Genomic DNA, 14524 nt, shown 5'->3' with positions numbered 1-14524 from the left:
CAATGCTGAGCCTGATGGCTGTACTCAGTGTTTTGTGATATCTGGTGCCCGGCAGGCATGCACCCTCCCCTCTCAAAGCTCCCAGAAGTATCTGACAGCTGAATGAGCTGCTCTGTTTGGGGAACAAAGAGCAAATCATTGGATTACTTCTGTTCTGACCTGCACTTGGAACACAGTGGCAGGCACACTGCTGCTACAGAAGAAAGGCTGGAGAAACTGCTATGCTACTTTGGCATGCCACAGCACGGAAAACTCACAGAGCAACTAAGAGGGAATAGAAAGGAGCACAGGTATCAGCTCTGCCTTCCTACAACACTGCACTGCTTACCCACATTGCTTTGCTCTATTTGTCAATAGGGTGCTAGCAATGTGGCAATGAAATGTTGACAATGGGAGGCAGAAAATATGGTTTGACTGGTTTTTACTTTTGGCCACTTTTGTATGTTGACAGCACTTTTGTCACTAAACCTTCCCAGTTTAGACATAGCCTGATACTGGTAAGGAGAGAGGACTCTGTAAAGGATTCTGGTTCAGCACTAGGGCAGGGTTAAAGTTTAAATAGATTCTTGTAAGAGTTGTAAAACATACTTTCCCTCACAGAACTGCAATAGGCTATCTAGTTGAGTATTTTCTCCTGGATGTGGCTCATGACAGATGCTTTCGTATGCCCAACAACACCCAGCCACATCAAGTGCAACTTATTGTGCAATATACCTTTGGGAGGAAAATACAGGTTTTCATCCTCATTGCAGCTGGCATTAACTTTGGGGCCTTGTGATGAGGTGTATCAACCCCACACTGCAGCTGGTGGAGTTACCTTGGCCCTGCTGGTTGAGAAGGCCCCTCCCCCACAGCTCTGCTTCAACTGGAGACTAACTATAAAGGCTGCTGGAGCAGCTCAGTCTGGGCTGACTGCTGAAGGGAAAAGAGACCCGAGGGAGCTTCAGGGGAGGAAATGCAGCTAGACCAAGCAGTGGCAGCCAGGCCGAGAGGTGCTACAAGAGAAGCTGCAGGACTTAAGTGAGAGTACGGAGAGGACGTCTGCCAGGATCTGGTAGGAAGTAGCCTAGGGCAGGGACTTGCTCCCTGAGTGCTCAGTGTGTTGCAGCAGGTTTCCTTGCTAAGTGAGCAGTGGACTGTGCCATTGCCAACAGAGCCCTGAGCTGAGATCCAGTGGAGAGGGAGGGCTTGGGTCCCCCTACCTCCTCCTCATTTACCTATGCATGGGGTGGGAGCTTTACCTGTGCATATTGACTGAGGCCACTGGGCCATAATACCCTGACTTTAGGTGGCGGACATATTGATTGAGGCCGCTGGGCTGTAAGACCCTGCCTATAGGGGCATGTATATCAACGGAGGCTATGGGGTCATAATACTTTGCATATAGGGACATGTATATATACTGAGACTGCCAGGCTGTAATATCCTGAAGATGGGGCTTTTATGTTGCTGAAGCCCCTGGGCTGTAATACCCCAAATACATGGGTGGACATATTGACTGAGGCCACTGGGCTCGAATACCCTGAATACAGGGGCCTATAGTGATTGAGTCCATGTGGCTGTTCTGTAAATAGACTTGGGGGCTGTTAGGTCACTCAATAAAGAGAATAAGGTTGAAGGGCCTCTGAGGGCTGTCACCCCTGACAGGCCTTAATACTTGAAGATTGAAAAGCCTTGTAATATTCATCTCACCTTTGTGTAACAGAGATGGTATATTTTCCTATTCTTTTGTCTAATCCATTTTGAACTATTTGCTGCAGTGATACCCTGTAGCAATGAGTTCCGTTGGTTAATTATCCTGTGAGGCCATCCCTACCATTGCTGAGTCCCTGAAGCAGAACAGCAAGGAAGCTCTAGCACTAAGCCCATTGGAGCCAATATTTTTATATTTGTTAATCTAATTTTACTCATCTTTTTAAAACAGGCCGATTGGCCATACTTACCTGAATGATGAATGCCACAGGCTCCATTTGCACCTTCCCATCTACAAGGAAGCCTGCATTAGTCCTGTCTGTTGCAACAAATGTAAACCTGTCAATCTGGGAATCCCCTCCTCCGTGTTTATATGCAATGTCCATGTTGTCCACATCTTGCTGGGTAAAATTGTGCTGCAGCAGCACTGCCCCGCGGTGGTACAGATGGCCATATTGAGGGAGCTGTGCCAAGAGGAAAGTAAGGTTCTTTGAGGAAGTGTCTGGGTCTGAAAGCTGCAGGACATCAGGAGAAAGGAGTGCCATAGTGCCTTCCACTAATCTTAACCCCTTGTTCCTAGACACTATGGGCAAAGCTTGGTCCACTGTTTCCAGCATGATCTCGAACGTTCCATGTTTAGTCTTCAGTCCATTGCTGATGATAAATCTGGCAAAGAGAGGCAAGGCAGCCTTCAACATGTGTTCTTGATTCACCATCTACTGAAATGAAATGATAATACACACCTTTACTAAAGGATTTGCCTTGCATTGACTCTGAAACACACATCAAAAACTGCACCTCCGACAGTATCTGCCTTTCTCTTAATTCAAGCCTAGACCAAAGGGAAGTTAGTCACACAACTTAGGGTATATCTATCTTGCAGTTTTTCAGTCTCAGAGGGGTAGCCATGTTTGTCTGTAACTTTAAAAGCAACTTTAACAAAAAAGTAGTCCCGTGATGTGTGTCTGCTGAAAAGGTGCCACAGGGCTACTCACTGCTTTTTTAAAAGTTGTTTCTGCTGTTTTTTGGTTCATGAACCATGCACAATGCTCATGAAAGGACCTCACTTGCCAAAGACTTTGTTTAATTATTTTTCTCATTACCTAATTGGCAATGGCCTTCCCCCCTAATGAAATAGCTCAGCTCTTGAGTGGCTGTATAGTTCAGTGTAAGGCTCTTACTCAAGGATCCTGAGTTTAAATCCCAAAGGATGGAAATGTGTACTAATGACTATGCTATCCATCTAATACTACGTCTACACTGCACGTTTATTTTGAAATAACTCACATTATTTCAGAATAACGGAGGGTGTGTCTACACAGCAAGCCTGTAATTTTGGAATAACAGGCTTTTCAGGGTACATCTAGACTGGCGGGGTTTTCCGGGATATGTCGCATCCAGGGAACACATTTGCTCTTCTTTTTTTTTGCGGAAGAGCAAATGCACTCTTTCAGGGAGACCTGTGTGCCTCATTCTACGAGGAATAAGGGCTCCTCCGAAAGAGGAGGCTTTCCCTCCATTTGGTCCTGGGACCAAATGATGAAAAAGCCTCTTCTGGAAAAACAATCAGAAAAAAGCTATGCAAATTGCTGAGCACAATTTACGTAGCTTTTTCTGATAAAAGAGTGTAGTCTAGACCTAGCCTTCTGTAACCCTCATTTCATGAGGAGTAAGGGAAGCTGAAGGAAGAGTGTTCTTCTTTCAGCTTCCTGCTTGTGTAGACAGCACTTAAAGCTGAGTTAAGCTACTTGACTTCAGCTAAGCAATTAATGTACCTGAAGTTGCGTATCGTAATTCAACTTTAGCCCACAGTGTGGATGCACTAAGTGGAAAGATTTGCTTTTCAATAAGCTGTTTTCTGTGCTGATATATTTCCTCTACCCCCATCCTACCTCCCAAAATATACTGCACTTTGTGTGCATGCATCATCAGGCTCAGCACTGTAAATTAACATGGGAAAGTGCAACTGATATTTCAAGCATAACTACAGATGCATTCCCAGTTAGCTGCTTTTTCCTCTCAGCACTGGACTGCCATTTTACATAAACCAAGTAAAAGATAGTCGACAACTTGATAATTTGTTTCACCTTGATCTGGAGGTTGAGAATCTTGCAAATTGAACTCAGAGAGGTATTAAAAGAACCAAATGCTCAGAACTAAGATTGCAGTGGTTTACCTTGTTTATAAGTGACCTTCATCATGGAAATGACTTGCAGAATTACACAGGCTGTCCAACTAAAACCCTTCACTGCCTGTGCCAATGCCCAATGATTAGGGTCTGACCAACTTGTAAGCAGGCATTATGCCATGAGACAGATGGGAATGAATATAGGCAGGCCAGAGACTATATAGGAGTTAGAAGAAGTATGTTTACTAAGGGCAGTATTCCCAGCAGGGAACATAGTGGCAGCTGTCTGTACTGACCTGAAGTTACTGTGCCAGTGATAAAGGGGGTGTACTACTGATAATCTAGCTCGACCAATATACCGCTGAAATAATAATACTAAATAACAGGCACAAAAGAGTTTTCATGGTCATGAAAGATTATTTTTGGCTTTATAGAAAGAGGAAAAGTGCAAATTGACAAAGCCACCTTTTTGGAGATCTCCTTGGATGGTTGTCTGAGAAATCTCTGAAACCAATATTTAATAAAAAGAGTTAGGAAGAACAGTTCATGTGTACAAAAAATTAATCCAGACTCTTCTACAGGTCACTAGACAGATTCTGTGACTATCTTAGATACATAAATAAGGCTGAAAATGACAAAGTAGATGTAACTTGATCTAGCAAATAATGAAGAGGCTGTGTCCAAGAAGTTCCTATTCCTCTACTTTCCTCTTTCTACACTTCAGTCTTTTTTATTTCAGATTTACTGCGACTCTTTTTCCCCAAGGAATGAAAAGCAGCCAAATTTCTCATCACTCTGATGAAATTTGGGGCAGAACTCTCAGGTTTAGTTAGAAGGACATGTCGCATGGTTTGATTTCACCATTACCAAAGTTTTATGCTTTCTGCAGTTCCATGGCAATAGAGTTGGCTGCAGAACCTGCCATCTGTCATGGCATTTAAAAGATAAAAATGGAATCATAAATAGAGCCAGCTCATTACAAAAGCAAGCCAGCGTGTCAAAATGGAGGACATTAGCATGTTCTTTTAGCGTCCTGCTGCCAGCATCTGATGTCAGGTTGCTAATCATTTGAAGTCATCTGTCCAAACAAGCATTGCCAAATCTTTCTTCCAGGCCAGCAGCACCAAACAATGCAAGAAAATTTATTACTGAAGAAAGTACTTCAGTGGAAGGTAAAAATCTGATCATTTAACTCCCCCAACCTCATATAATTAATGTTACCATTCCTAGTTCAAAAAGAAAATAATCTGTTACTGTATTTATATCCCTAAACACAACCAAATTCTTTGCCAAATTATAACAGAAAGGCACATAAATTATAGTGATTCATACTGACATATTTATTAAAATACCACAGTCTTACTTTTATTAAGCCAGCCTTTCTAATTTGGTTCTGCTCCACTGATCCAGACAGAAAATGAAGAGCTTGTCTACATGCAGAGTTGCATCAGTTTAGCTGAAGAGGTCATTTAAAACTGATTTAGTCAAGCAAATGCAAAAGGGTGTGTGGACACTTACTTTAATTTAAACTGGATCTATTTCAGATAATCTTAAAGTAATTAAGAACTGGTTTGAGCTAAACTGAAAAGTCACTCAAACTAAAATAATCACACCCCCACAAAGATTTGAAGTGATTTAATTTAAACTGTGCAAGTTTGATCTATACAATACCATATTGCTTCATGGCTATCACAAAGCCAAGGAAGTTAACAAATACTCACTCACTTGTGTTCTCTGTTACAGAAATAAGCACAGCTAGAGCTTGTTGAAAATCAGACTTTCCACTTCATAGGAAATTCAAATATTTCAATGTTTGATTTTTTTTTCAAATGGGGACAAAAGGTCACAATATAAATTTTTTTGTAGAATGAAAAGTTCATATTCTGAACTGAACATATTGATTCAGAAATGTCTAAACATTTCATTTCAACTAGGTTCACTGTTGAACTATGTCTGCCACAAAGTCACATAGGACTTCTCTTCTATGATTGGACTACATCTCCCAAGAAATACTGCAATCATAAAACTGTTGAAATGCCTCATGAAACTTTTACCATACAAGGGAATGTAAGGATTCATGGGTGATGTAGTCCAATCTGAGAGCATAGCCCTTACAGGAGACTGGAGACATGGAGGCATCTAAACTACAACTCCCACGAGGCACCATGGCAGCTCAGGCAAATTAATATAGAACTGACCCAAAACTAAATGTTTCTGTTTGGTTCAACAAACTACAGTATTTTGATCAGGGTAACCCAATACTTAATTTGACTTTGCCCAAAGGAAAATCCATAAATGTTGGAAAAATAGAAAATTTCCCATAGAAAATGTGAATATTATGGACATCCCATTTTCTGTGCAAAACAAAAACTAATAAATGAAATATTTTTATGGACAATTCTCAGCTGGTTCTACTCAAAACTCATTATTTTTGCAGAACATGATCTGCATTTTCATCAGCTTAACCCCCCCCCCCCCAAAAAAAAAGGCTGTGTGCAGTAGAGAATCTCCCTCTAGTTACACCCTTCTTTTCTATGGCCCATGGGGATAAATTATGAACACCATCGGGAACTTTGTTCTTCCAGACACTTTGCCTTCAGTCTATGTGGCCTGTGCAGCTGGCTCAGGATCTGAACCCAGAACTTGGGCATGTGACAGAGCATTTGATTGACACTAGACTGCCAACCGGGCTTTAAAGGTGACAAACTTTTGTCTACAAATTCTGTTGTATTTCTTCATTTCCTCCTCTTGCGGAACTAGAATAGATTAATGCTCATCAGCATGTCAAAGAATCATTATAGTATTCAAAAATCCTGTGGGAGAATTAATGTTACTGAAGACTTAATAAGCGTATTGTACTGAAATGAGATGCACAGCACAAGAAGGAAAGGCACAGTCTATGTACATGAGGGAATACATTATTGACGGTCACAGACATTGGTGTCAGGTGAAGGCCTAGCTGGGGAAGGTAAGCCCCTGGTCTACGCCTTCTGCATGAAGCCTACCCTTGGAGCCAAGTCCCTCCCACCTCCAGCCCATTCCTTCCTGGCCACCTGGAGTTCCGGGGCAGCTCTCGTTGGTGGCTGGGGAAGCTGGGCTGCCGCACCGCAGCCCCAGCCTTTCCGGTGTCTGGGAAAGCTGAGCCGCAGCGCCATGGTCTCAGCCTTCCCCAGCGGTCGGGCACATAGGCAGTTTTGGGAAGGCTGTGCCTTCCTTCGCCTACATGATCTGCCACCCATGGTCACAAACAGTATTTTTCTAAGGTGCTGCAGGCCTATTCGTTGTTTTTTAAGTTCTTCCGTCATATAACAAAGTCATTTGTTGATAAAACAAATAAAAGGAAGTTCTTCTTCACACAGCGCACAATCAACCTGTGGAACTCCTTGCCTGAGGTGGTTGTGAAGGTTAGGACTATAACAGGGTTTAAAAGAGAACTAGATAAATCATGGAGGTTAAGTCCATTAAGGGAATGGTGTCCCTAGCCTCTGTTTGTCAGAAGGGTGGAGATGGATATCAGGAGAGAAATTGCTTGATCAGTGCCTCTGGGACACCTGGCATTGACAACTGTCAGCAGACAGAATACTGGGTTGGATGGACCATTGGTCTGACCCAGTATGGCCATTCTTATGTTCTTTTTGATAAAAAAAAAGAAGATTCCCAACACAAGTTGCATTGTGGTGAGTTTGCTCTCACTTTCTGTCACCAAAAGCCAGTTTTCATATTAGGCAGAGCGAGACCTTCTTGTTTCTTAGGAAGACAAAGAACTGGGAAAGAATAAATGATGTATGATGTTCCTGTGTACATCAGCTAAAGATCTGTTATTAAGGTACTGGAATATGAGACAGAAAATGGCAAATTTACAATTTGCCAAGTTTGAGCCTACCTACCTGTGTTGTTATTATTACATTGGTTCATGGAAGCAAATCATCAGGAAGACATTACACTAATATGAGGATTCAAATTGATAGGCACCAAGGTATTTAAATTAATTTATGATTATTCAAAAGAGAGCTGTGTCAAAGAATGTAATCTGGCTACCTTATTAGTATATTTATTTATTAAAATTGGTTTTGAAACCAGAGAGATAATCAAGATATGTTAATACCTCAGGCAGAGAGATCTCAAGTATTGAACAACCAACCTTAAAGCCATAGAAAAACAGCTGGGCTACGTCTAGCCTGGCATGATTTTGCGGAAATACTTTTAACGGAAAAGTGTTTCTGTTAAAAGTATTTCCGCAAAAGAGCGTCTAGATTGGCACGGATGCTTTTGTGAAAAAAGTGCTTTTGAGCAAAAGCATCCGTGGCCAGTCTAGACGTGATTTTGTGCAAAAAAGCCCCAATCGCCATTTTAGCCATCGGGGCTTTTTTGCGCAAAGCAGTTCTTCTCTGTCTACACTGGCCCTCTTGCGCAAGTATTCTTGCACAAGAGGGCTTTTTCCCGAGCGGGAGCGTGAAAGTATTTGTGCAAGAAGCACTGATTTTGTACATTAGAGTCAGTGCTCTTGTGCAAATTCAAGCATCCATTGTAGACAGCTGGCAAGTTTTTGTGCAAAAGCAGTTGCTTTTGCGCAAAATCTTGCCAGGCTAGACACACCCCTGATGGATAGCCCAAGCTTCAGACTTCCATCTAGAATAAACAAAAGAGGAATGGGGGAATCAATGGGATATGTTATCGATTAATTCAGTTCAATGGTTTTAGATGGTTATGGGGGACTTCAATTATCCAAAATCTGTTCAGAAAATAACACAGCAGAGCACAGACTGTCCAACAAGTTGTTGGAATGTATTGGAGACAATTTTTTACTTCGGAAGATGGAGAAAGCTACTAGGGAAGAGGCTTTTCTAGATTTGATTTTAACAAATTGGGAAGAACTGGTTGAGAATTTGGAAGTGGAAGGCAGGTTGGGTGAAAGTGATCATGAAATGATAGAGTTCATGATTCTATGGAATGGTAGAAGGGAGAACAGCAAAATAAAGACAATGGATTTCAAGAAGGCAGACTTTATTAAGGTCAGGGAGCAAAGGGACATTATTAAGCATACCATTCCACTATATAGAAAAGATAGGAAGTATGACAAGAGACCATCCAGGAGATCCTGAATGATCTAAAAATAAAAAAAGAGTCCTATAAAAAAAATGGAAACTAGGTCAAAGTACAAAGGATGGAAATAACACAAATATATAAGGGCAAAATTAGAAAGGCGAAGGCATAAGACGACATTCTACAAGCAAGAGGAAGAAAAAGGACAGGGTAGGCCCATTGCTCAATGAAGAGGCAGAAACAATAACAGAAAATGTGGAAATGGGAGAGGGTTAGGGTTAGCTTAACATCTTTCTATTGGTTTTCATCTAGAAGTTTGGTGGTGACTGGAACAGGACCGGCCCACAACATTTTGGCACCTGAGGCGGGGAGCTGAAATGATGCCCTCATGCTCCCTCGCTTGGGCCAAAACTTTGAAAGTGCTCAATTCTGCCTTCTTCCTGCTCCTCTCATGGTACTGCTCCGCTACCTATATATGCACCAACAGCAGACACAATTTTTTACACTCTGGGTCCTAGTGGTGCCCCCCTACAGTCTGGCACCTGAGGCGGCCGCATCAGTTCACCTCATGGTAAGGCCAGCCCTGGACTGGATATTAACATAGTGCTAGGTGCTAGTGAAAATTGGGTATGTTCTGAAGTTAAAATAAGTTAAAAATTACTTTGAAAAGTTAGATGTCTTCAAGTCACCAGGGCCTGATGATATGCATCCCAGAATACTCAAGGAGCTGATTGAGGAAGTATCTGAGCCATTAGCTATTATTTTTGAAAAGCTATTATTTTACTTACTAATAGAGAATGAAAATACAACTTAGATGGGATTTCTATAAGATGAGTGCATAAGACAGGAGTACAGTGCTTTGCTTTTGAAATGTAGCAAGAGCTCTGCTCTTGCTATATTTTAAAGGCAGAAGCGCCTCCAGTTCCCTCACCCCATGGAGATGGTACTGGGGTGGAACCGGCTTTTTAGCCAACTTCCCCCCTCCCCCAGCACTGGATCCTGCTCCCCACCTTGCTGCCTCTCTCTGATAGAGCCAGCAAAGGCAGGGGGAAGCAACTAGTCAAGTCACTAGTCGACTATCCGATAAGCATTGGCTTATTGATAATCGATTAGTCACTTACATCCCTAAATGGGAATTCCAGAGAGAGAGGCTCCACTTTAGTTCAGATTCTTATATCTTTGCCACTCCACAACTTCTACTACCATGTGCCCTCTACAGGGGAGGAGAGGCAATTCTTTTATGCCACACAGCTCCCCAGCAATCAAGCCAGCCTTTTTGTTTAGGTGCTTTGCTAAAGATTTACCCTTTAATTAAATCTTCCCTTCAACAGTCAAAAAGATCTTCTGTGCAAAGTGAAATGGGAAGTTTTGGGAATTCCATGGGCCTTAGAAAACTGTGTGTCACTGAACACCAACCACAATGCTTTGGAAATTAGCAAAGATCTCAATACTTCAGTTGTAGCCATGTAGCTAAAATGTACCCTTGTGCAATAGTGTGCCTAGGTGTACCCTGACTTGCAGAAAGGAATGGACTAGTGCCATTGGAAAAGATGGATCCAAACGGGCTGTTTGTGTCTGTTACTGATGTCAAGGCAAGAACAGACCAGAAGGGTCCTTGGGACTCACTATGGTCACCCTTTTACTTGCTCTCTTTTTTAAATTTGAGAATAGTAGTAATAGTAGTATTTACTTTTTAGAACATTTTGCACTAGATCTTTTTTTGTTTACAAAAGCAATTATGTAATCCTTGTTTGTGTGAAGCAACCATGTAATTCTTCTTTGCGTGAGTGAAGAACGTGAGCATTTGAAAAGAGATTAGCATGAAGGCCAGCACAGCATCCAGAGGGCCAGATGAGAGGCCAGACAGTCAGGGGCACCAAGGAATTATTGAACGTGCTCATTGTATTCAGTGATGGGTGAGAGGCAGATTGACAACCTTGGAGTTAAAAGCAAGCAATCCCAAAATGAAGATAACAAATCCCATCAAAACCATGGTAGGGCAACACCTAGACAAGTTATCAGCAGACTGATGTTAAACAACAATGAAAAGAATCCCCACAAAAATATATGTTGCAAAGTCACAAATTGTAACATGATGCAGCAAAATCCATAGATTTTTAAGACGGAATATAAAGAACATGTAGTTGAAATAATATATGGTACTGAAGGATTTCAGGTGAATATTGAAAGAATGTGCATCCCAGTTCTGTCTCCTGTCTACTGACAAATTTAATACTAAAATCAGTGTCATAAATAACAAGAAAAATATTATAGTTTAAGGAGAAATGCCACAAGGAACATTACTGAAGCCCACTCTCCTCACATGGTTGCTGTTGGCCTAGTTTATTTGCATGTTCTAACAATATTTGAACCATGATAGACAAACCAATATAGCCCATATTCCTATTTCATGTTTTAAAGGAAGAGTAGTGATCACAGAGCACAGAGGTGGCCAACCCATTAAATAAAGAGAGCCGAAACAGCAGCAGAAAAAATGTGAAGAGCTGCACCAAAATTGTTGAGCAAAAAAAAAAGGACACTGCCCCATGGGCAGGCTTTTTGGCCACGTCAGGCTCCCATTGGCCGGCGCCATTTTCTGTGTTGGATGGTTCCCCTGCACCCAGTGAGCATAGGGGACTGGGGGCCAATTGTAGGGGCATGTGGGGCAGCCATGGGGGAAGCTATGAGGCTCACAAGGCGTGGGTTGGCCACCCCTGAGATAGTGTAAGTCAGGGCTAAATTCAAGATAGAAGCAATGCCTCTTGTCATATAAACACTGGCTATTTGCTACAGCACCATCACTACCATCTTTCCATCAGTTTTGTTATTAGCAAAAGTAACAAGCAAGAAGGAATTCTTCAGAGCTTACCTGAATAGATCTTGGGGAGCAGCTGCCTTGCTACTGTGGACATAGCAGACTGCTTGACCTGCTACATCCATTTGGCTGAAACTTGCAATGGGGACTCCAGGATACCTGACGTACTGCAGCTGTCCATACTGAGGTGGAGAAGTTATCACATAGAGGAGCTCTTCTGGTTTGTCAGTTCCATCAATTGCAAGGAGAACATCAGTTGTCAAGTAACCTCTATCCCCCTTAGTTACAGTAAGTGGCCTTATGAAAACAGCAATATCCCCTGCAAGATACATGATACCAAGGTAAAAGTGTCATCTATATTTCTCTCTGGCCTATTATTATAACAGTAGCCAATAGCCCATCATAAGATGGGATTTTCGGGTCTCTCCTCCACATCCGTGTCTCTCTCCTCCTCCTCCTCCTCCTACTGCCTCACCTCACCTCACCTCTCCTCCGCCTCCTGCCTCTCTCTCCATCTCTCTCTTTCTCTTCTCCCCCTTCTCTCTCACTCAGGGGACTGCAGAGTCCAAATGGCTGTTTGGGTTCCACGCTCCCCATGCTGCATAGGGAGCGCAGAGCCCAAACCGCTGCTTGCTCCCACAAAGCGGTCCAGCTGAGTGGCACAGAAGTCAATGGAGCGCCACAGTGGGACGCGAAGGGGGGCGGAGTGATGACGGCAAGGGGGTGGGGCCTGGAGCCGCTGTCACGCTGTATGTCACCGCCCCGCCCCCCTTCGCCTCCCACCGTGGCACTCGGCAGACTTCTGCGCCGCTCTACTGGTCCGCCACGGTGGAGAAGTGGTGCAATCGGCCGTTTGGGCACCATGGCGCCTGTGCTGCATGGGAACCGCGGCACCCAAACAGCCGATTGCACCACTTGCTCCCCGCTGTGGCCCGGCTGAGCGGCGCAGAAGTCAGCTGAGTGCCACGGCGGGAGGCGAAGGACGTGACTGAGGCAACAACGCCACCCAGAGGCAACAGCCAGCATTTCAGTGTTAGAGTCACAGACATTGGGCTACTATATATAGGATTCTACATAATGTAGGTAGATGTATTCATGTTTTCAAGTAGTGTCACATTTATCAAGAATAAATCCACAATAGAGGAAACATCTTTTGTAATACAAATCCAGTGAAGGAAGTAAGGCCTAATTCCATGAGAAGTCAGGAATCCTGAACCATACGCTCAGCTTTGCTGTTCTCATTACATGCTTTGAAGAAATTGCTTCCCACTTTTCTTTGCATAGGTTTACCCATGTACAAAATATGTACAATACCCACTTTATTGTCCCATGAGGTGAAGGATAAAGTATGAACGGAGTATACAACCTTTTGAAATCTTAGGAAGCCTTCTTCAAAAATAATTAATAGATCCAATCCCACAAGGACTTCTTTGCCGGCAGATACTACGGTAGATAATTAGACCGCTGAAGATAGTTAGACCCTGCTCATTAAAGGGTTAAGGCCTAAGAAGGGATCATAAATGGCTATTTTTTTCAGATTGCCCTAGTATAAGGATTAGGCATGGTAGAATGCAAAATTAGCCAGATCTTTACCCTTTTCTATATCCTTGATAGTTATGTGGAAATCCAGTGCTGGGGACCTGTTGTCCCCATCCCACAGATGAAATGTGAAGCTGTCTTGGTTCCTGGATCCCATAGCTCCTGTATGCACATATCTCACAAGATTCATATCTATTTCCTCCTGGGTGCACTTCATTTCAGTTTGGAGAGTCACCCACTCCCCACCAACCTAGAAAGAATAAAAATCTGTCAGCAACCTCACATTATCCCATAAGTTCCCCTAAGTTAACTTTGCTCAGTTAGTAGACATAGTTCAGATATTTACACCATTGCCAACAATAGCCTACCTGTATTCCCCTTTCACAATTTGGACCCCCTACCTAATAGGAAGTTTCAGGGACACTAGCTGGAAGGAGTTTTGCAGCCATAGGAGCAGGAGGAAAAACACATGCTAAGAACCTAACAGAACTCACTGCTAGGAAGTATTTCCTCATATTCAACCTACATTTTCCATTTCTTAATTTCATCCCATTACTCCTAGTTCTGCTCAGGCTCAAAGCCAGCCAGGCATAAGTGAAGAGCCTGTGGGGAATTAGAGAGAGGTAGGGAGAATTGGGGAACCATGGACTCTTTCCCTGGAAAAAATTAAAATGTCAGATGCAATATCCTGCACTGCAGAAGATTTCAAGATATCTAACAACAAATACACTATGTGGTATTGAGCAGGAGTTGTGTCCCAGCATTACATGCTGCTGGAGCAAACGATGTTAAAATACCAACAAGCACAGGCTTCAGACACACTCATATTCCGTTCTGAAGCAGTAGCCACTATTGTGGCTACTACTACAGCAAACTAGCCACACTCAACTGGCCAACTAGCCACATTGTTCAAGCCAACTAGCCACACTCAATCGGCCAAATAGCTGGCCAAATATTGGACACCATGGACAGCAGTTTATTTCCCTCCCTGGTGTTTGGGGCACTAGGCTCCCATTTCCAACACCCTCATTCAGAACCAAGTCCCACTTGTCTTCTAGAATCATGCTACCTGGAATACAATATCCAATTTCTACATACATGAAAAAGAAAAGATTGTTATTTCTGCCTTGCTTTTTTATCCTATTTTTTCCTCTATTCCTTTTTTCTCTCTCAAACACTTATTTTCTGACCTCCCTTTTCTCTTTCTCCCCCTATTGATAGGTTCTCTCTTAAACAATTGTTAGAGTCTCATTTGTGAGGTCTCCTTCCATTTTCTTCCAGGATTCTGAAATATCTCCCCATCCTCT

At 42.8% G+C, this 14524-nt stretch overlaps 1 protein-coding gene across 10 annotated transcripts in view; it reads right to left on the bottom strand.

The window, feature by feature from the left end:
• Positions 1-14524, bottom strand: part of FREM1 (FRAS1 related extracellular matrix 1) — a 109461-nt gene that overhangs the window by 35166 nt on the left and 59771 nt on the right. For 5 of the 10 annotated variants that reach the window (XR_012904626.1, XR_001367860.3, XM_006117829.4 and 2 more), the window contains 3 exons: positions 13272-13467; positions 11733-11997; positions 1944-2358 (listed from right to left, as the gene is read on the bottom strand). Coding sequence is in view for 8 of the 10 variants with exons in the window: in XM_006117829.4 (XP_006117891.2) it covers positions 1944-2358; positions 11733-11997; positions 13272-13467 (876 nt within the window). In the remaining 2 variants the exon portion in view is untranslated. Of the gene's footprint in view, positions 1-1943; positions 2412-11732; positions 11998-13271; positions 13468-14524 lie in introns of those variants that run through there. The other 5 variants (XM_075931551.1, XM_075931552.1, XM_075931550.1 and 2 more) reach the window with 5 other exon arrangements.

This window comes from Pelodiscus sinensis, chromosome 6, assembly GCF_049634645.1.
Source record: "Pelodiscus sinensis isolate JC-2024 chromosome 6, ASM4963464v1, whole genome shotgun sequence".
Classification (NCBI taxonomy): domain Eukaryota; kingdom Metazoa; phylum Chordata; order Testudines; family Trionychidae; genus Pelodiscus; species Pelodiscus sinensis.
Note: the sequence above shows the minus strand (reverse complement) of the source record. Positions and strands in the feature narration are given on the sequence as shown.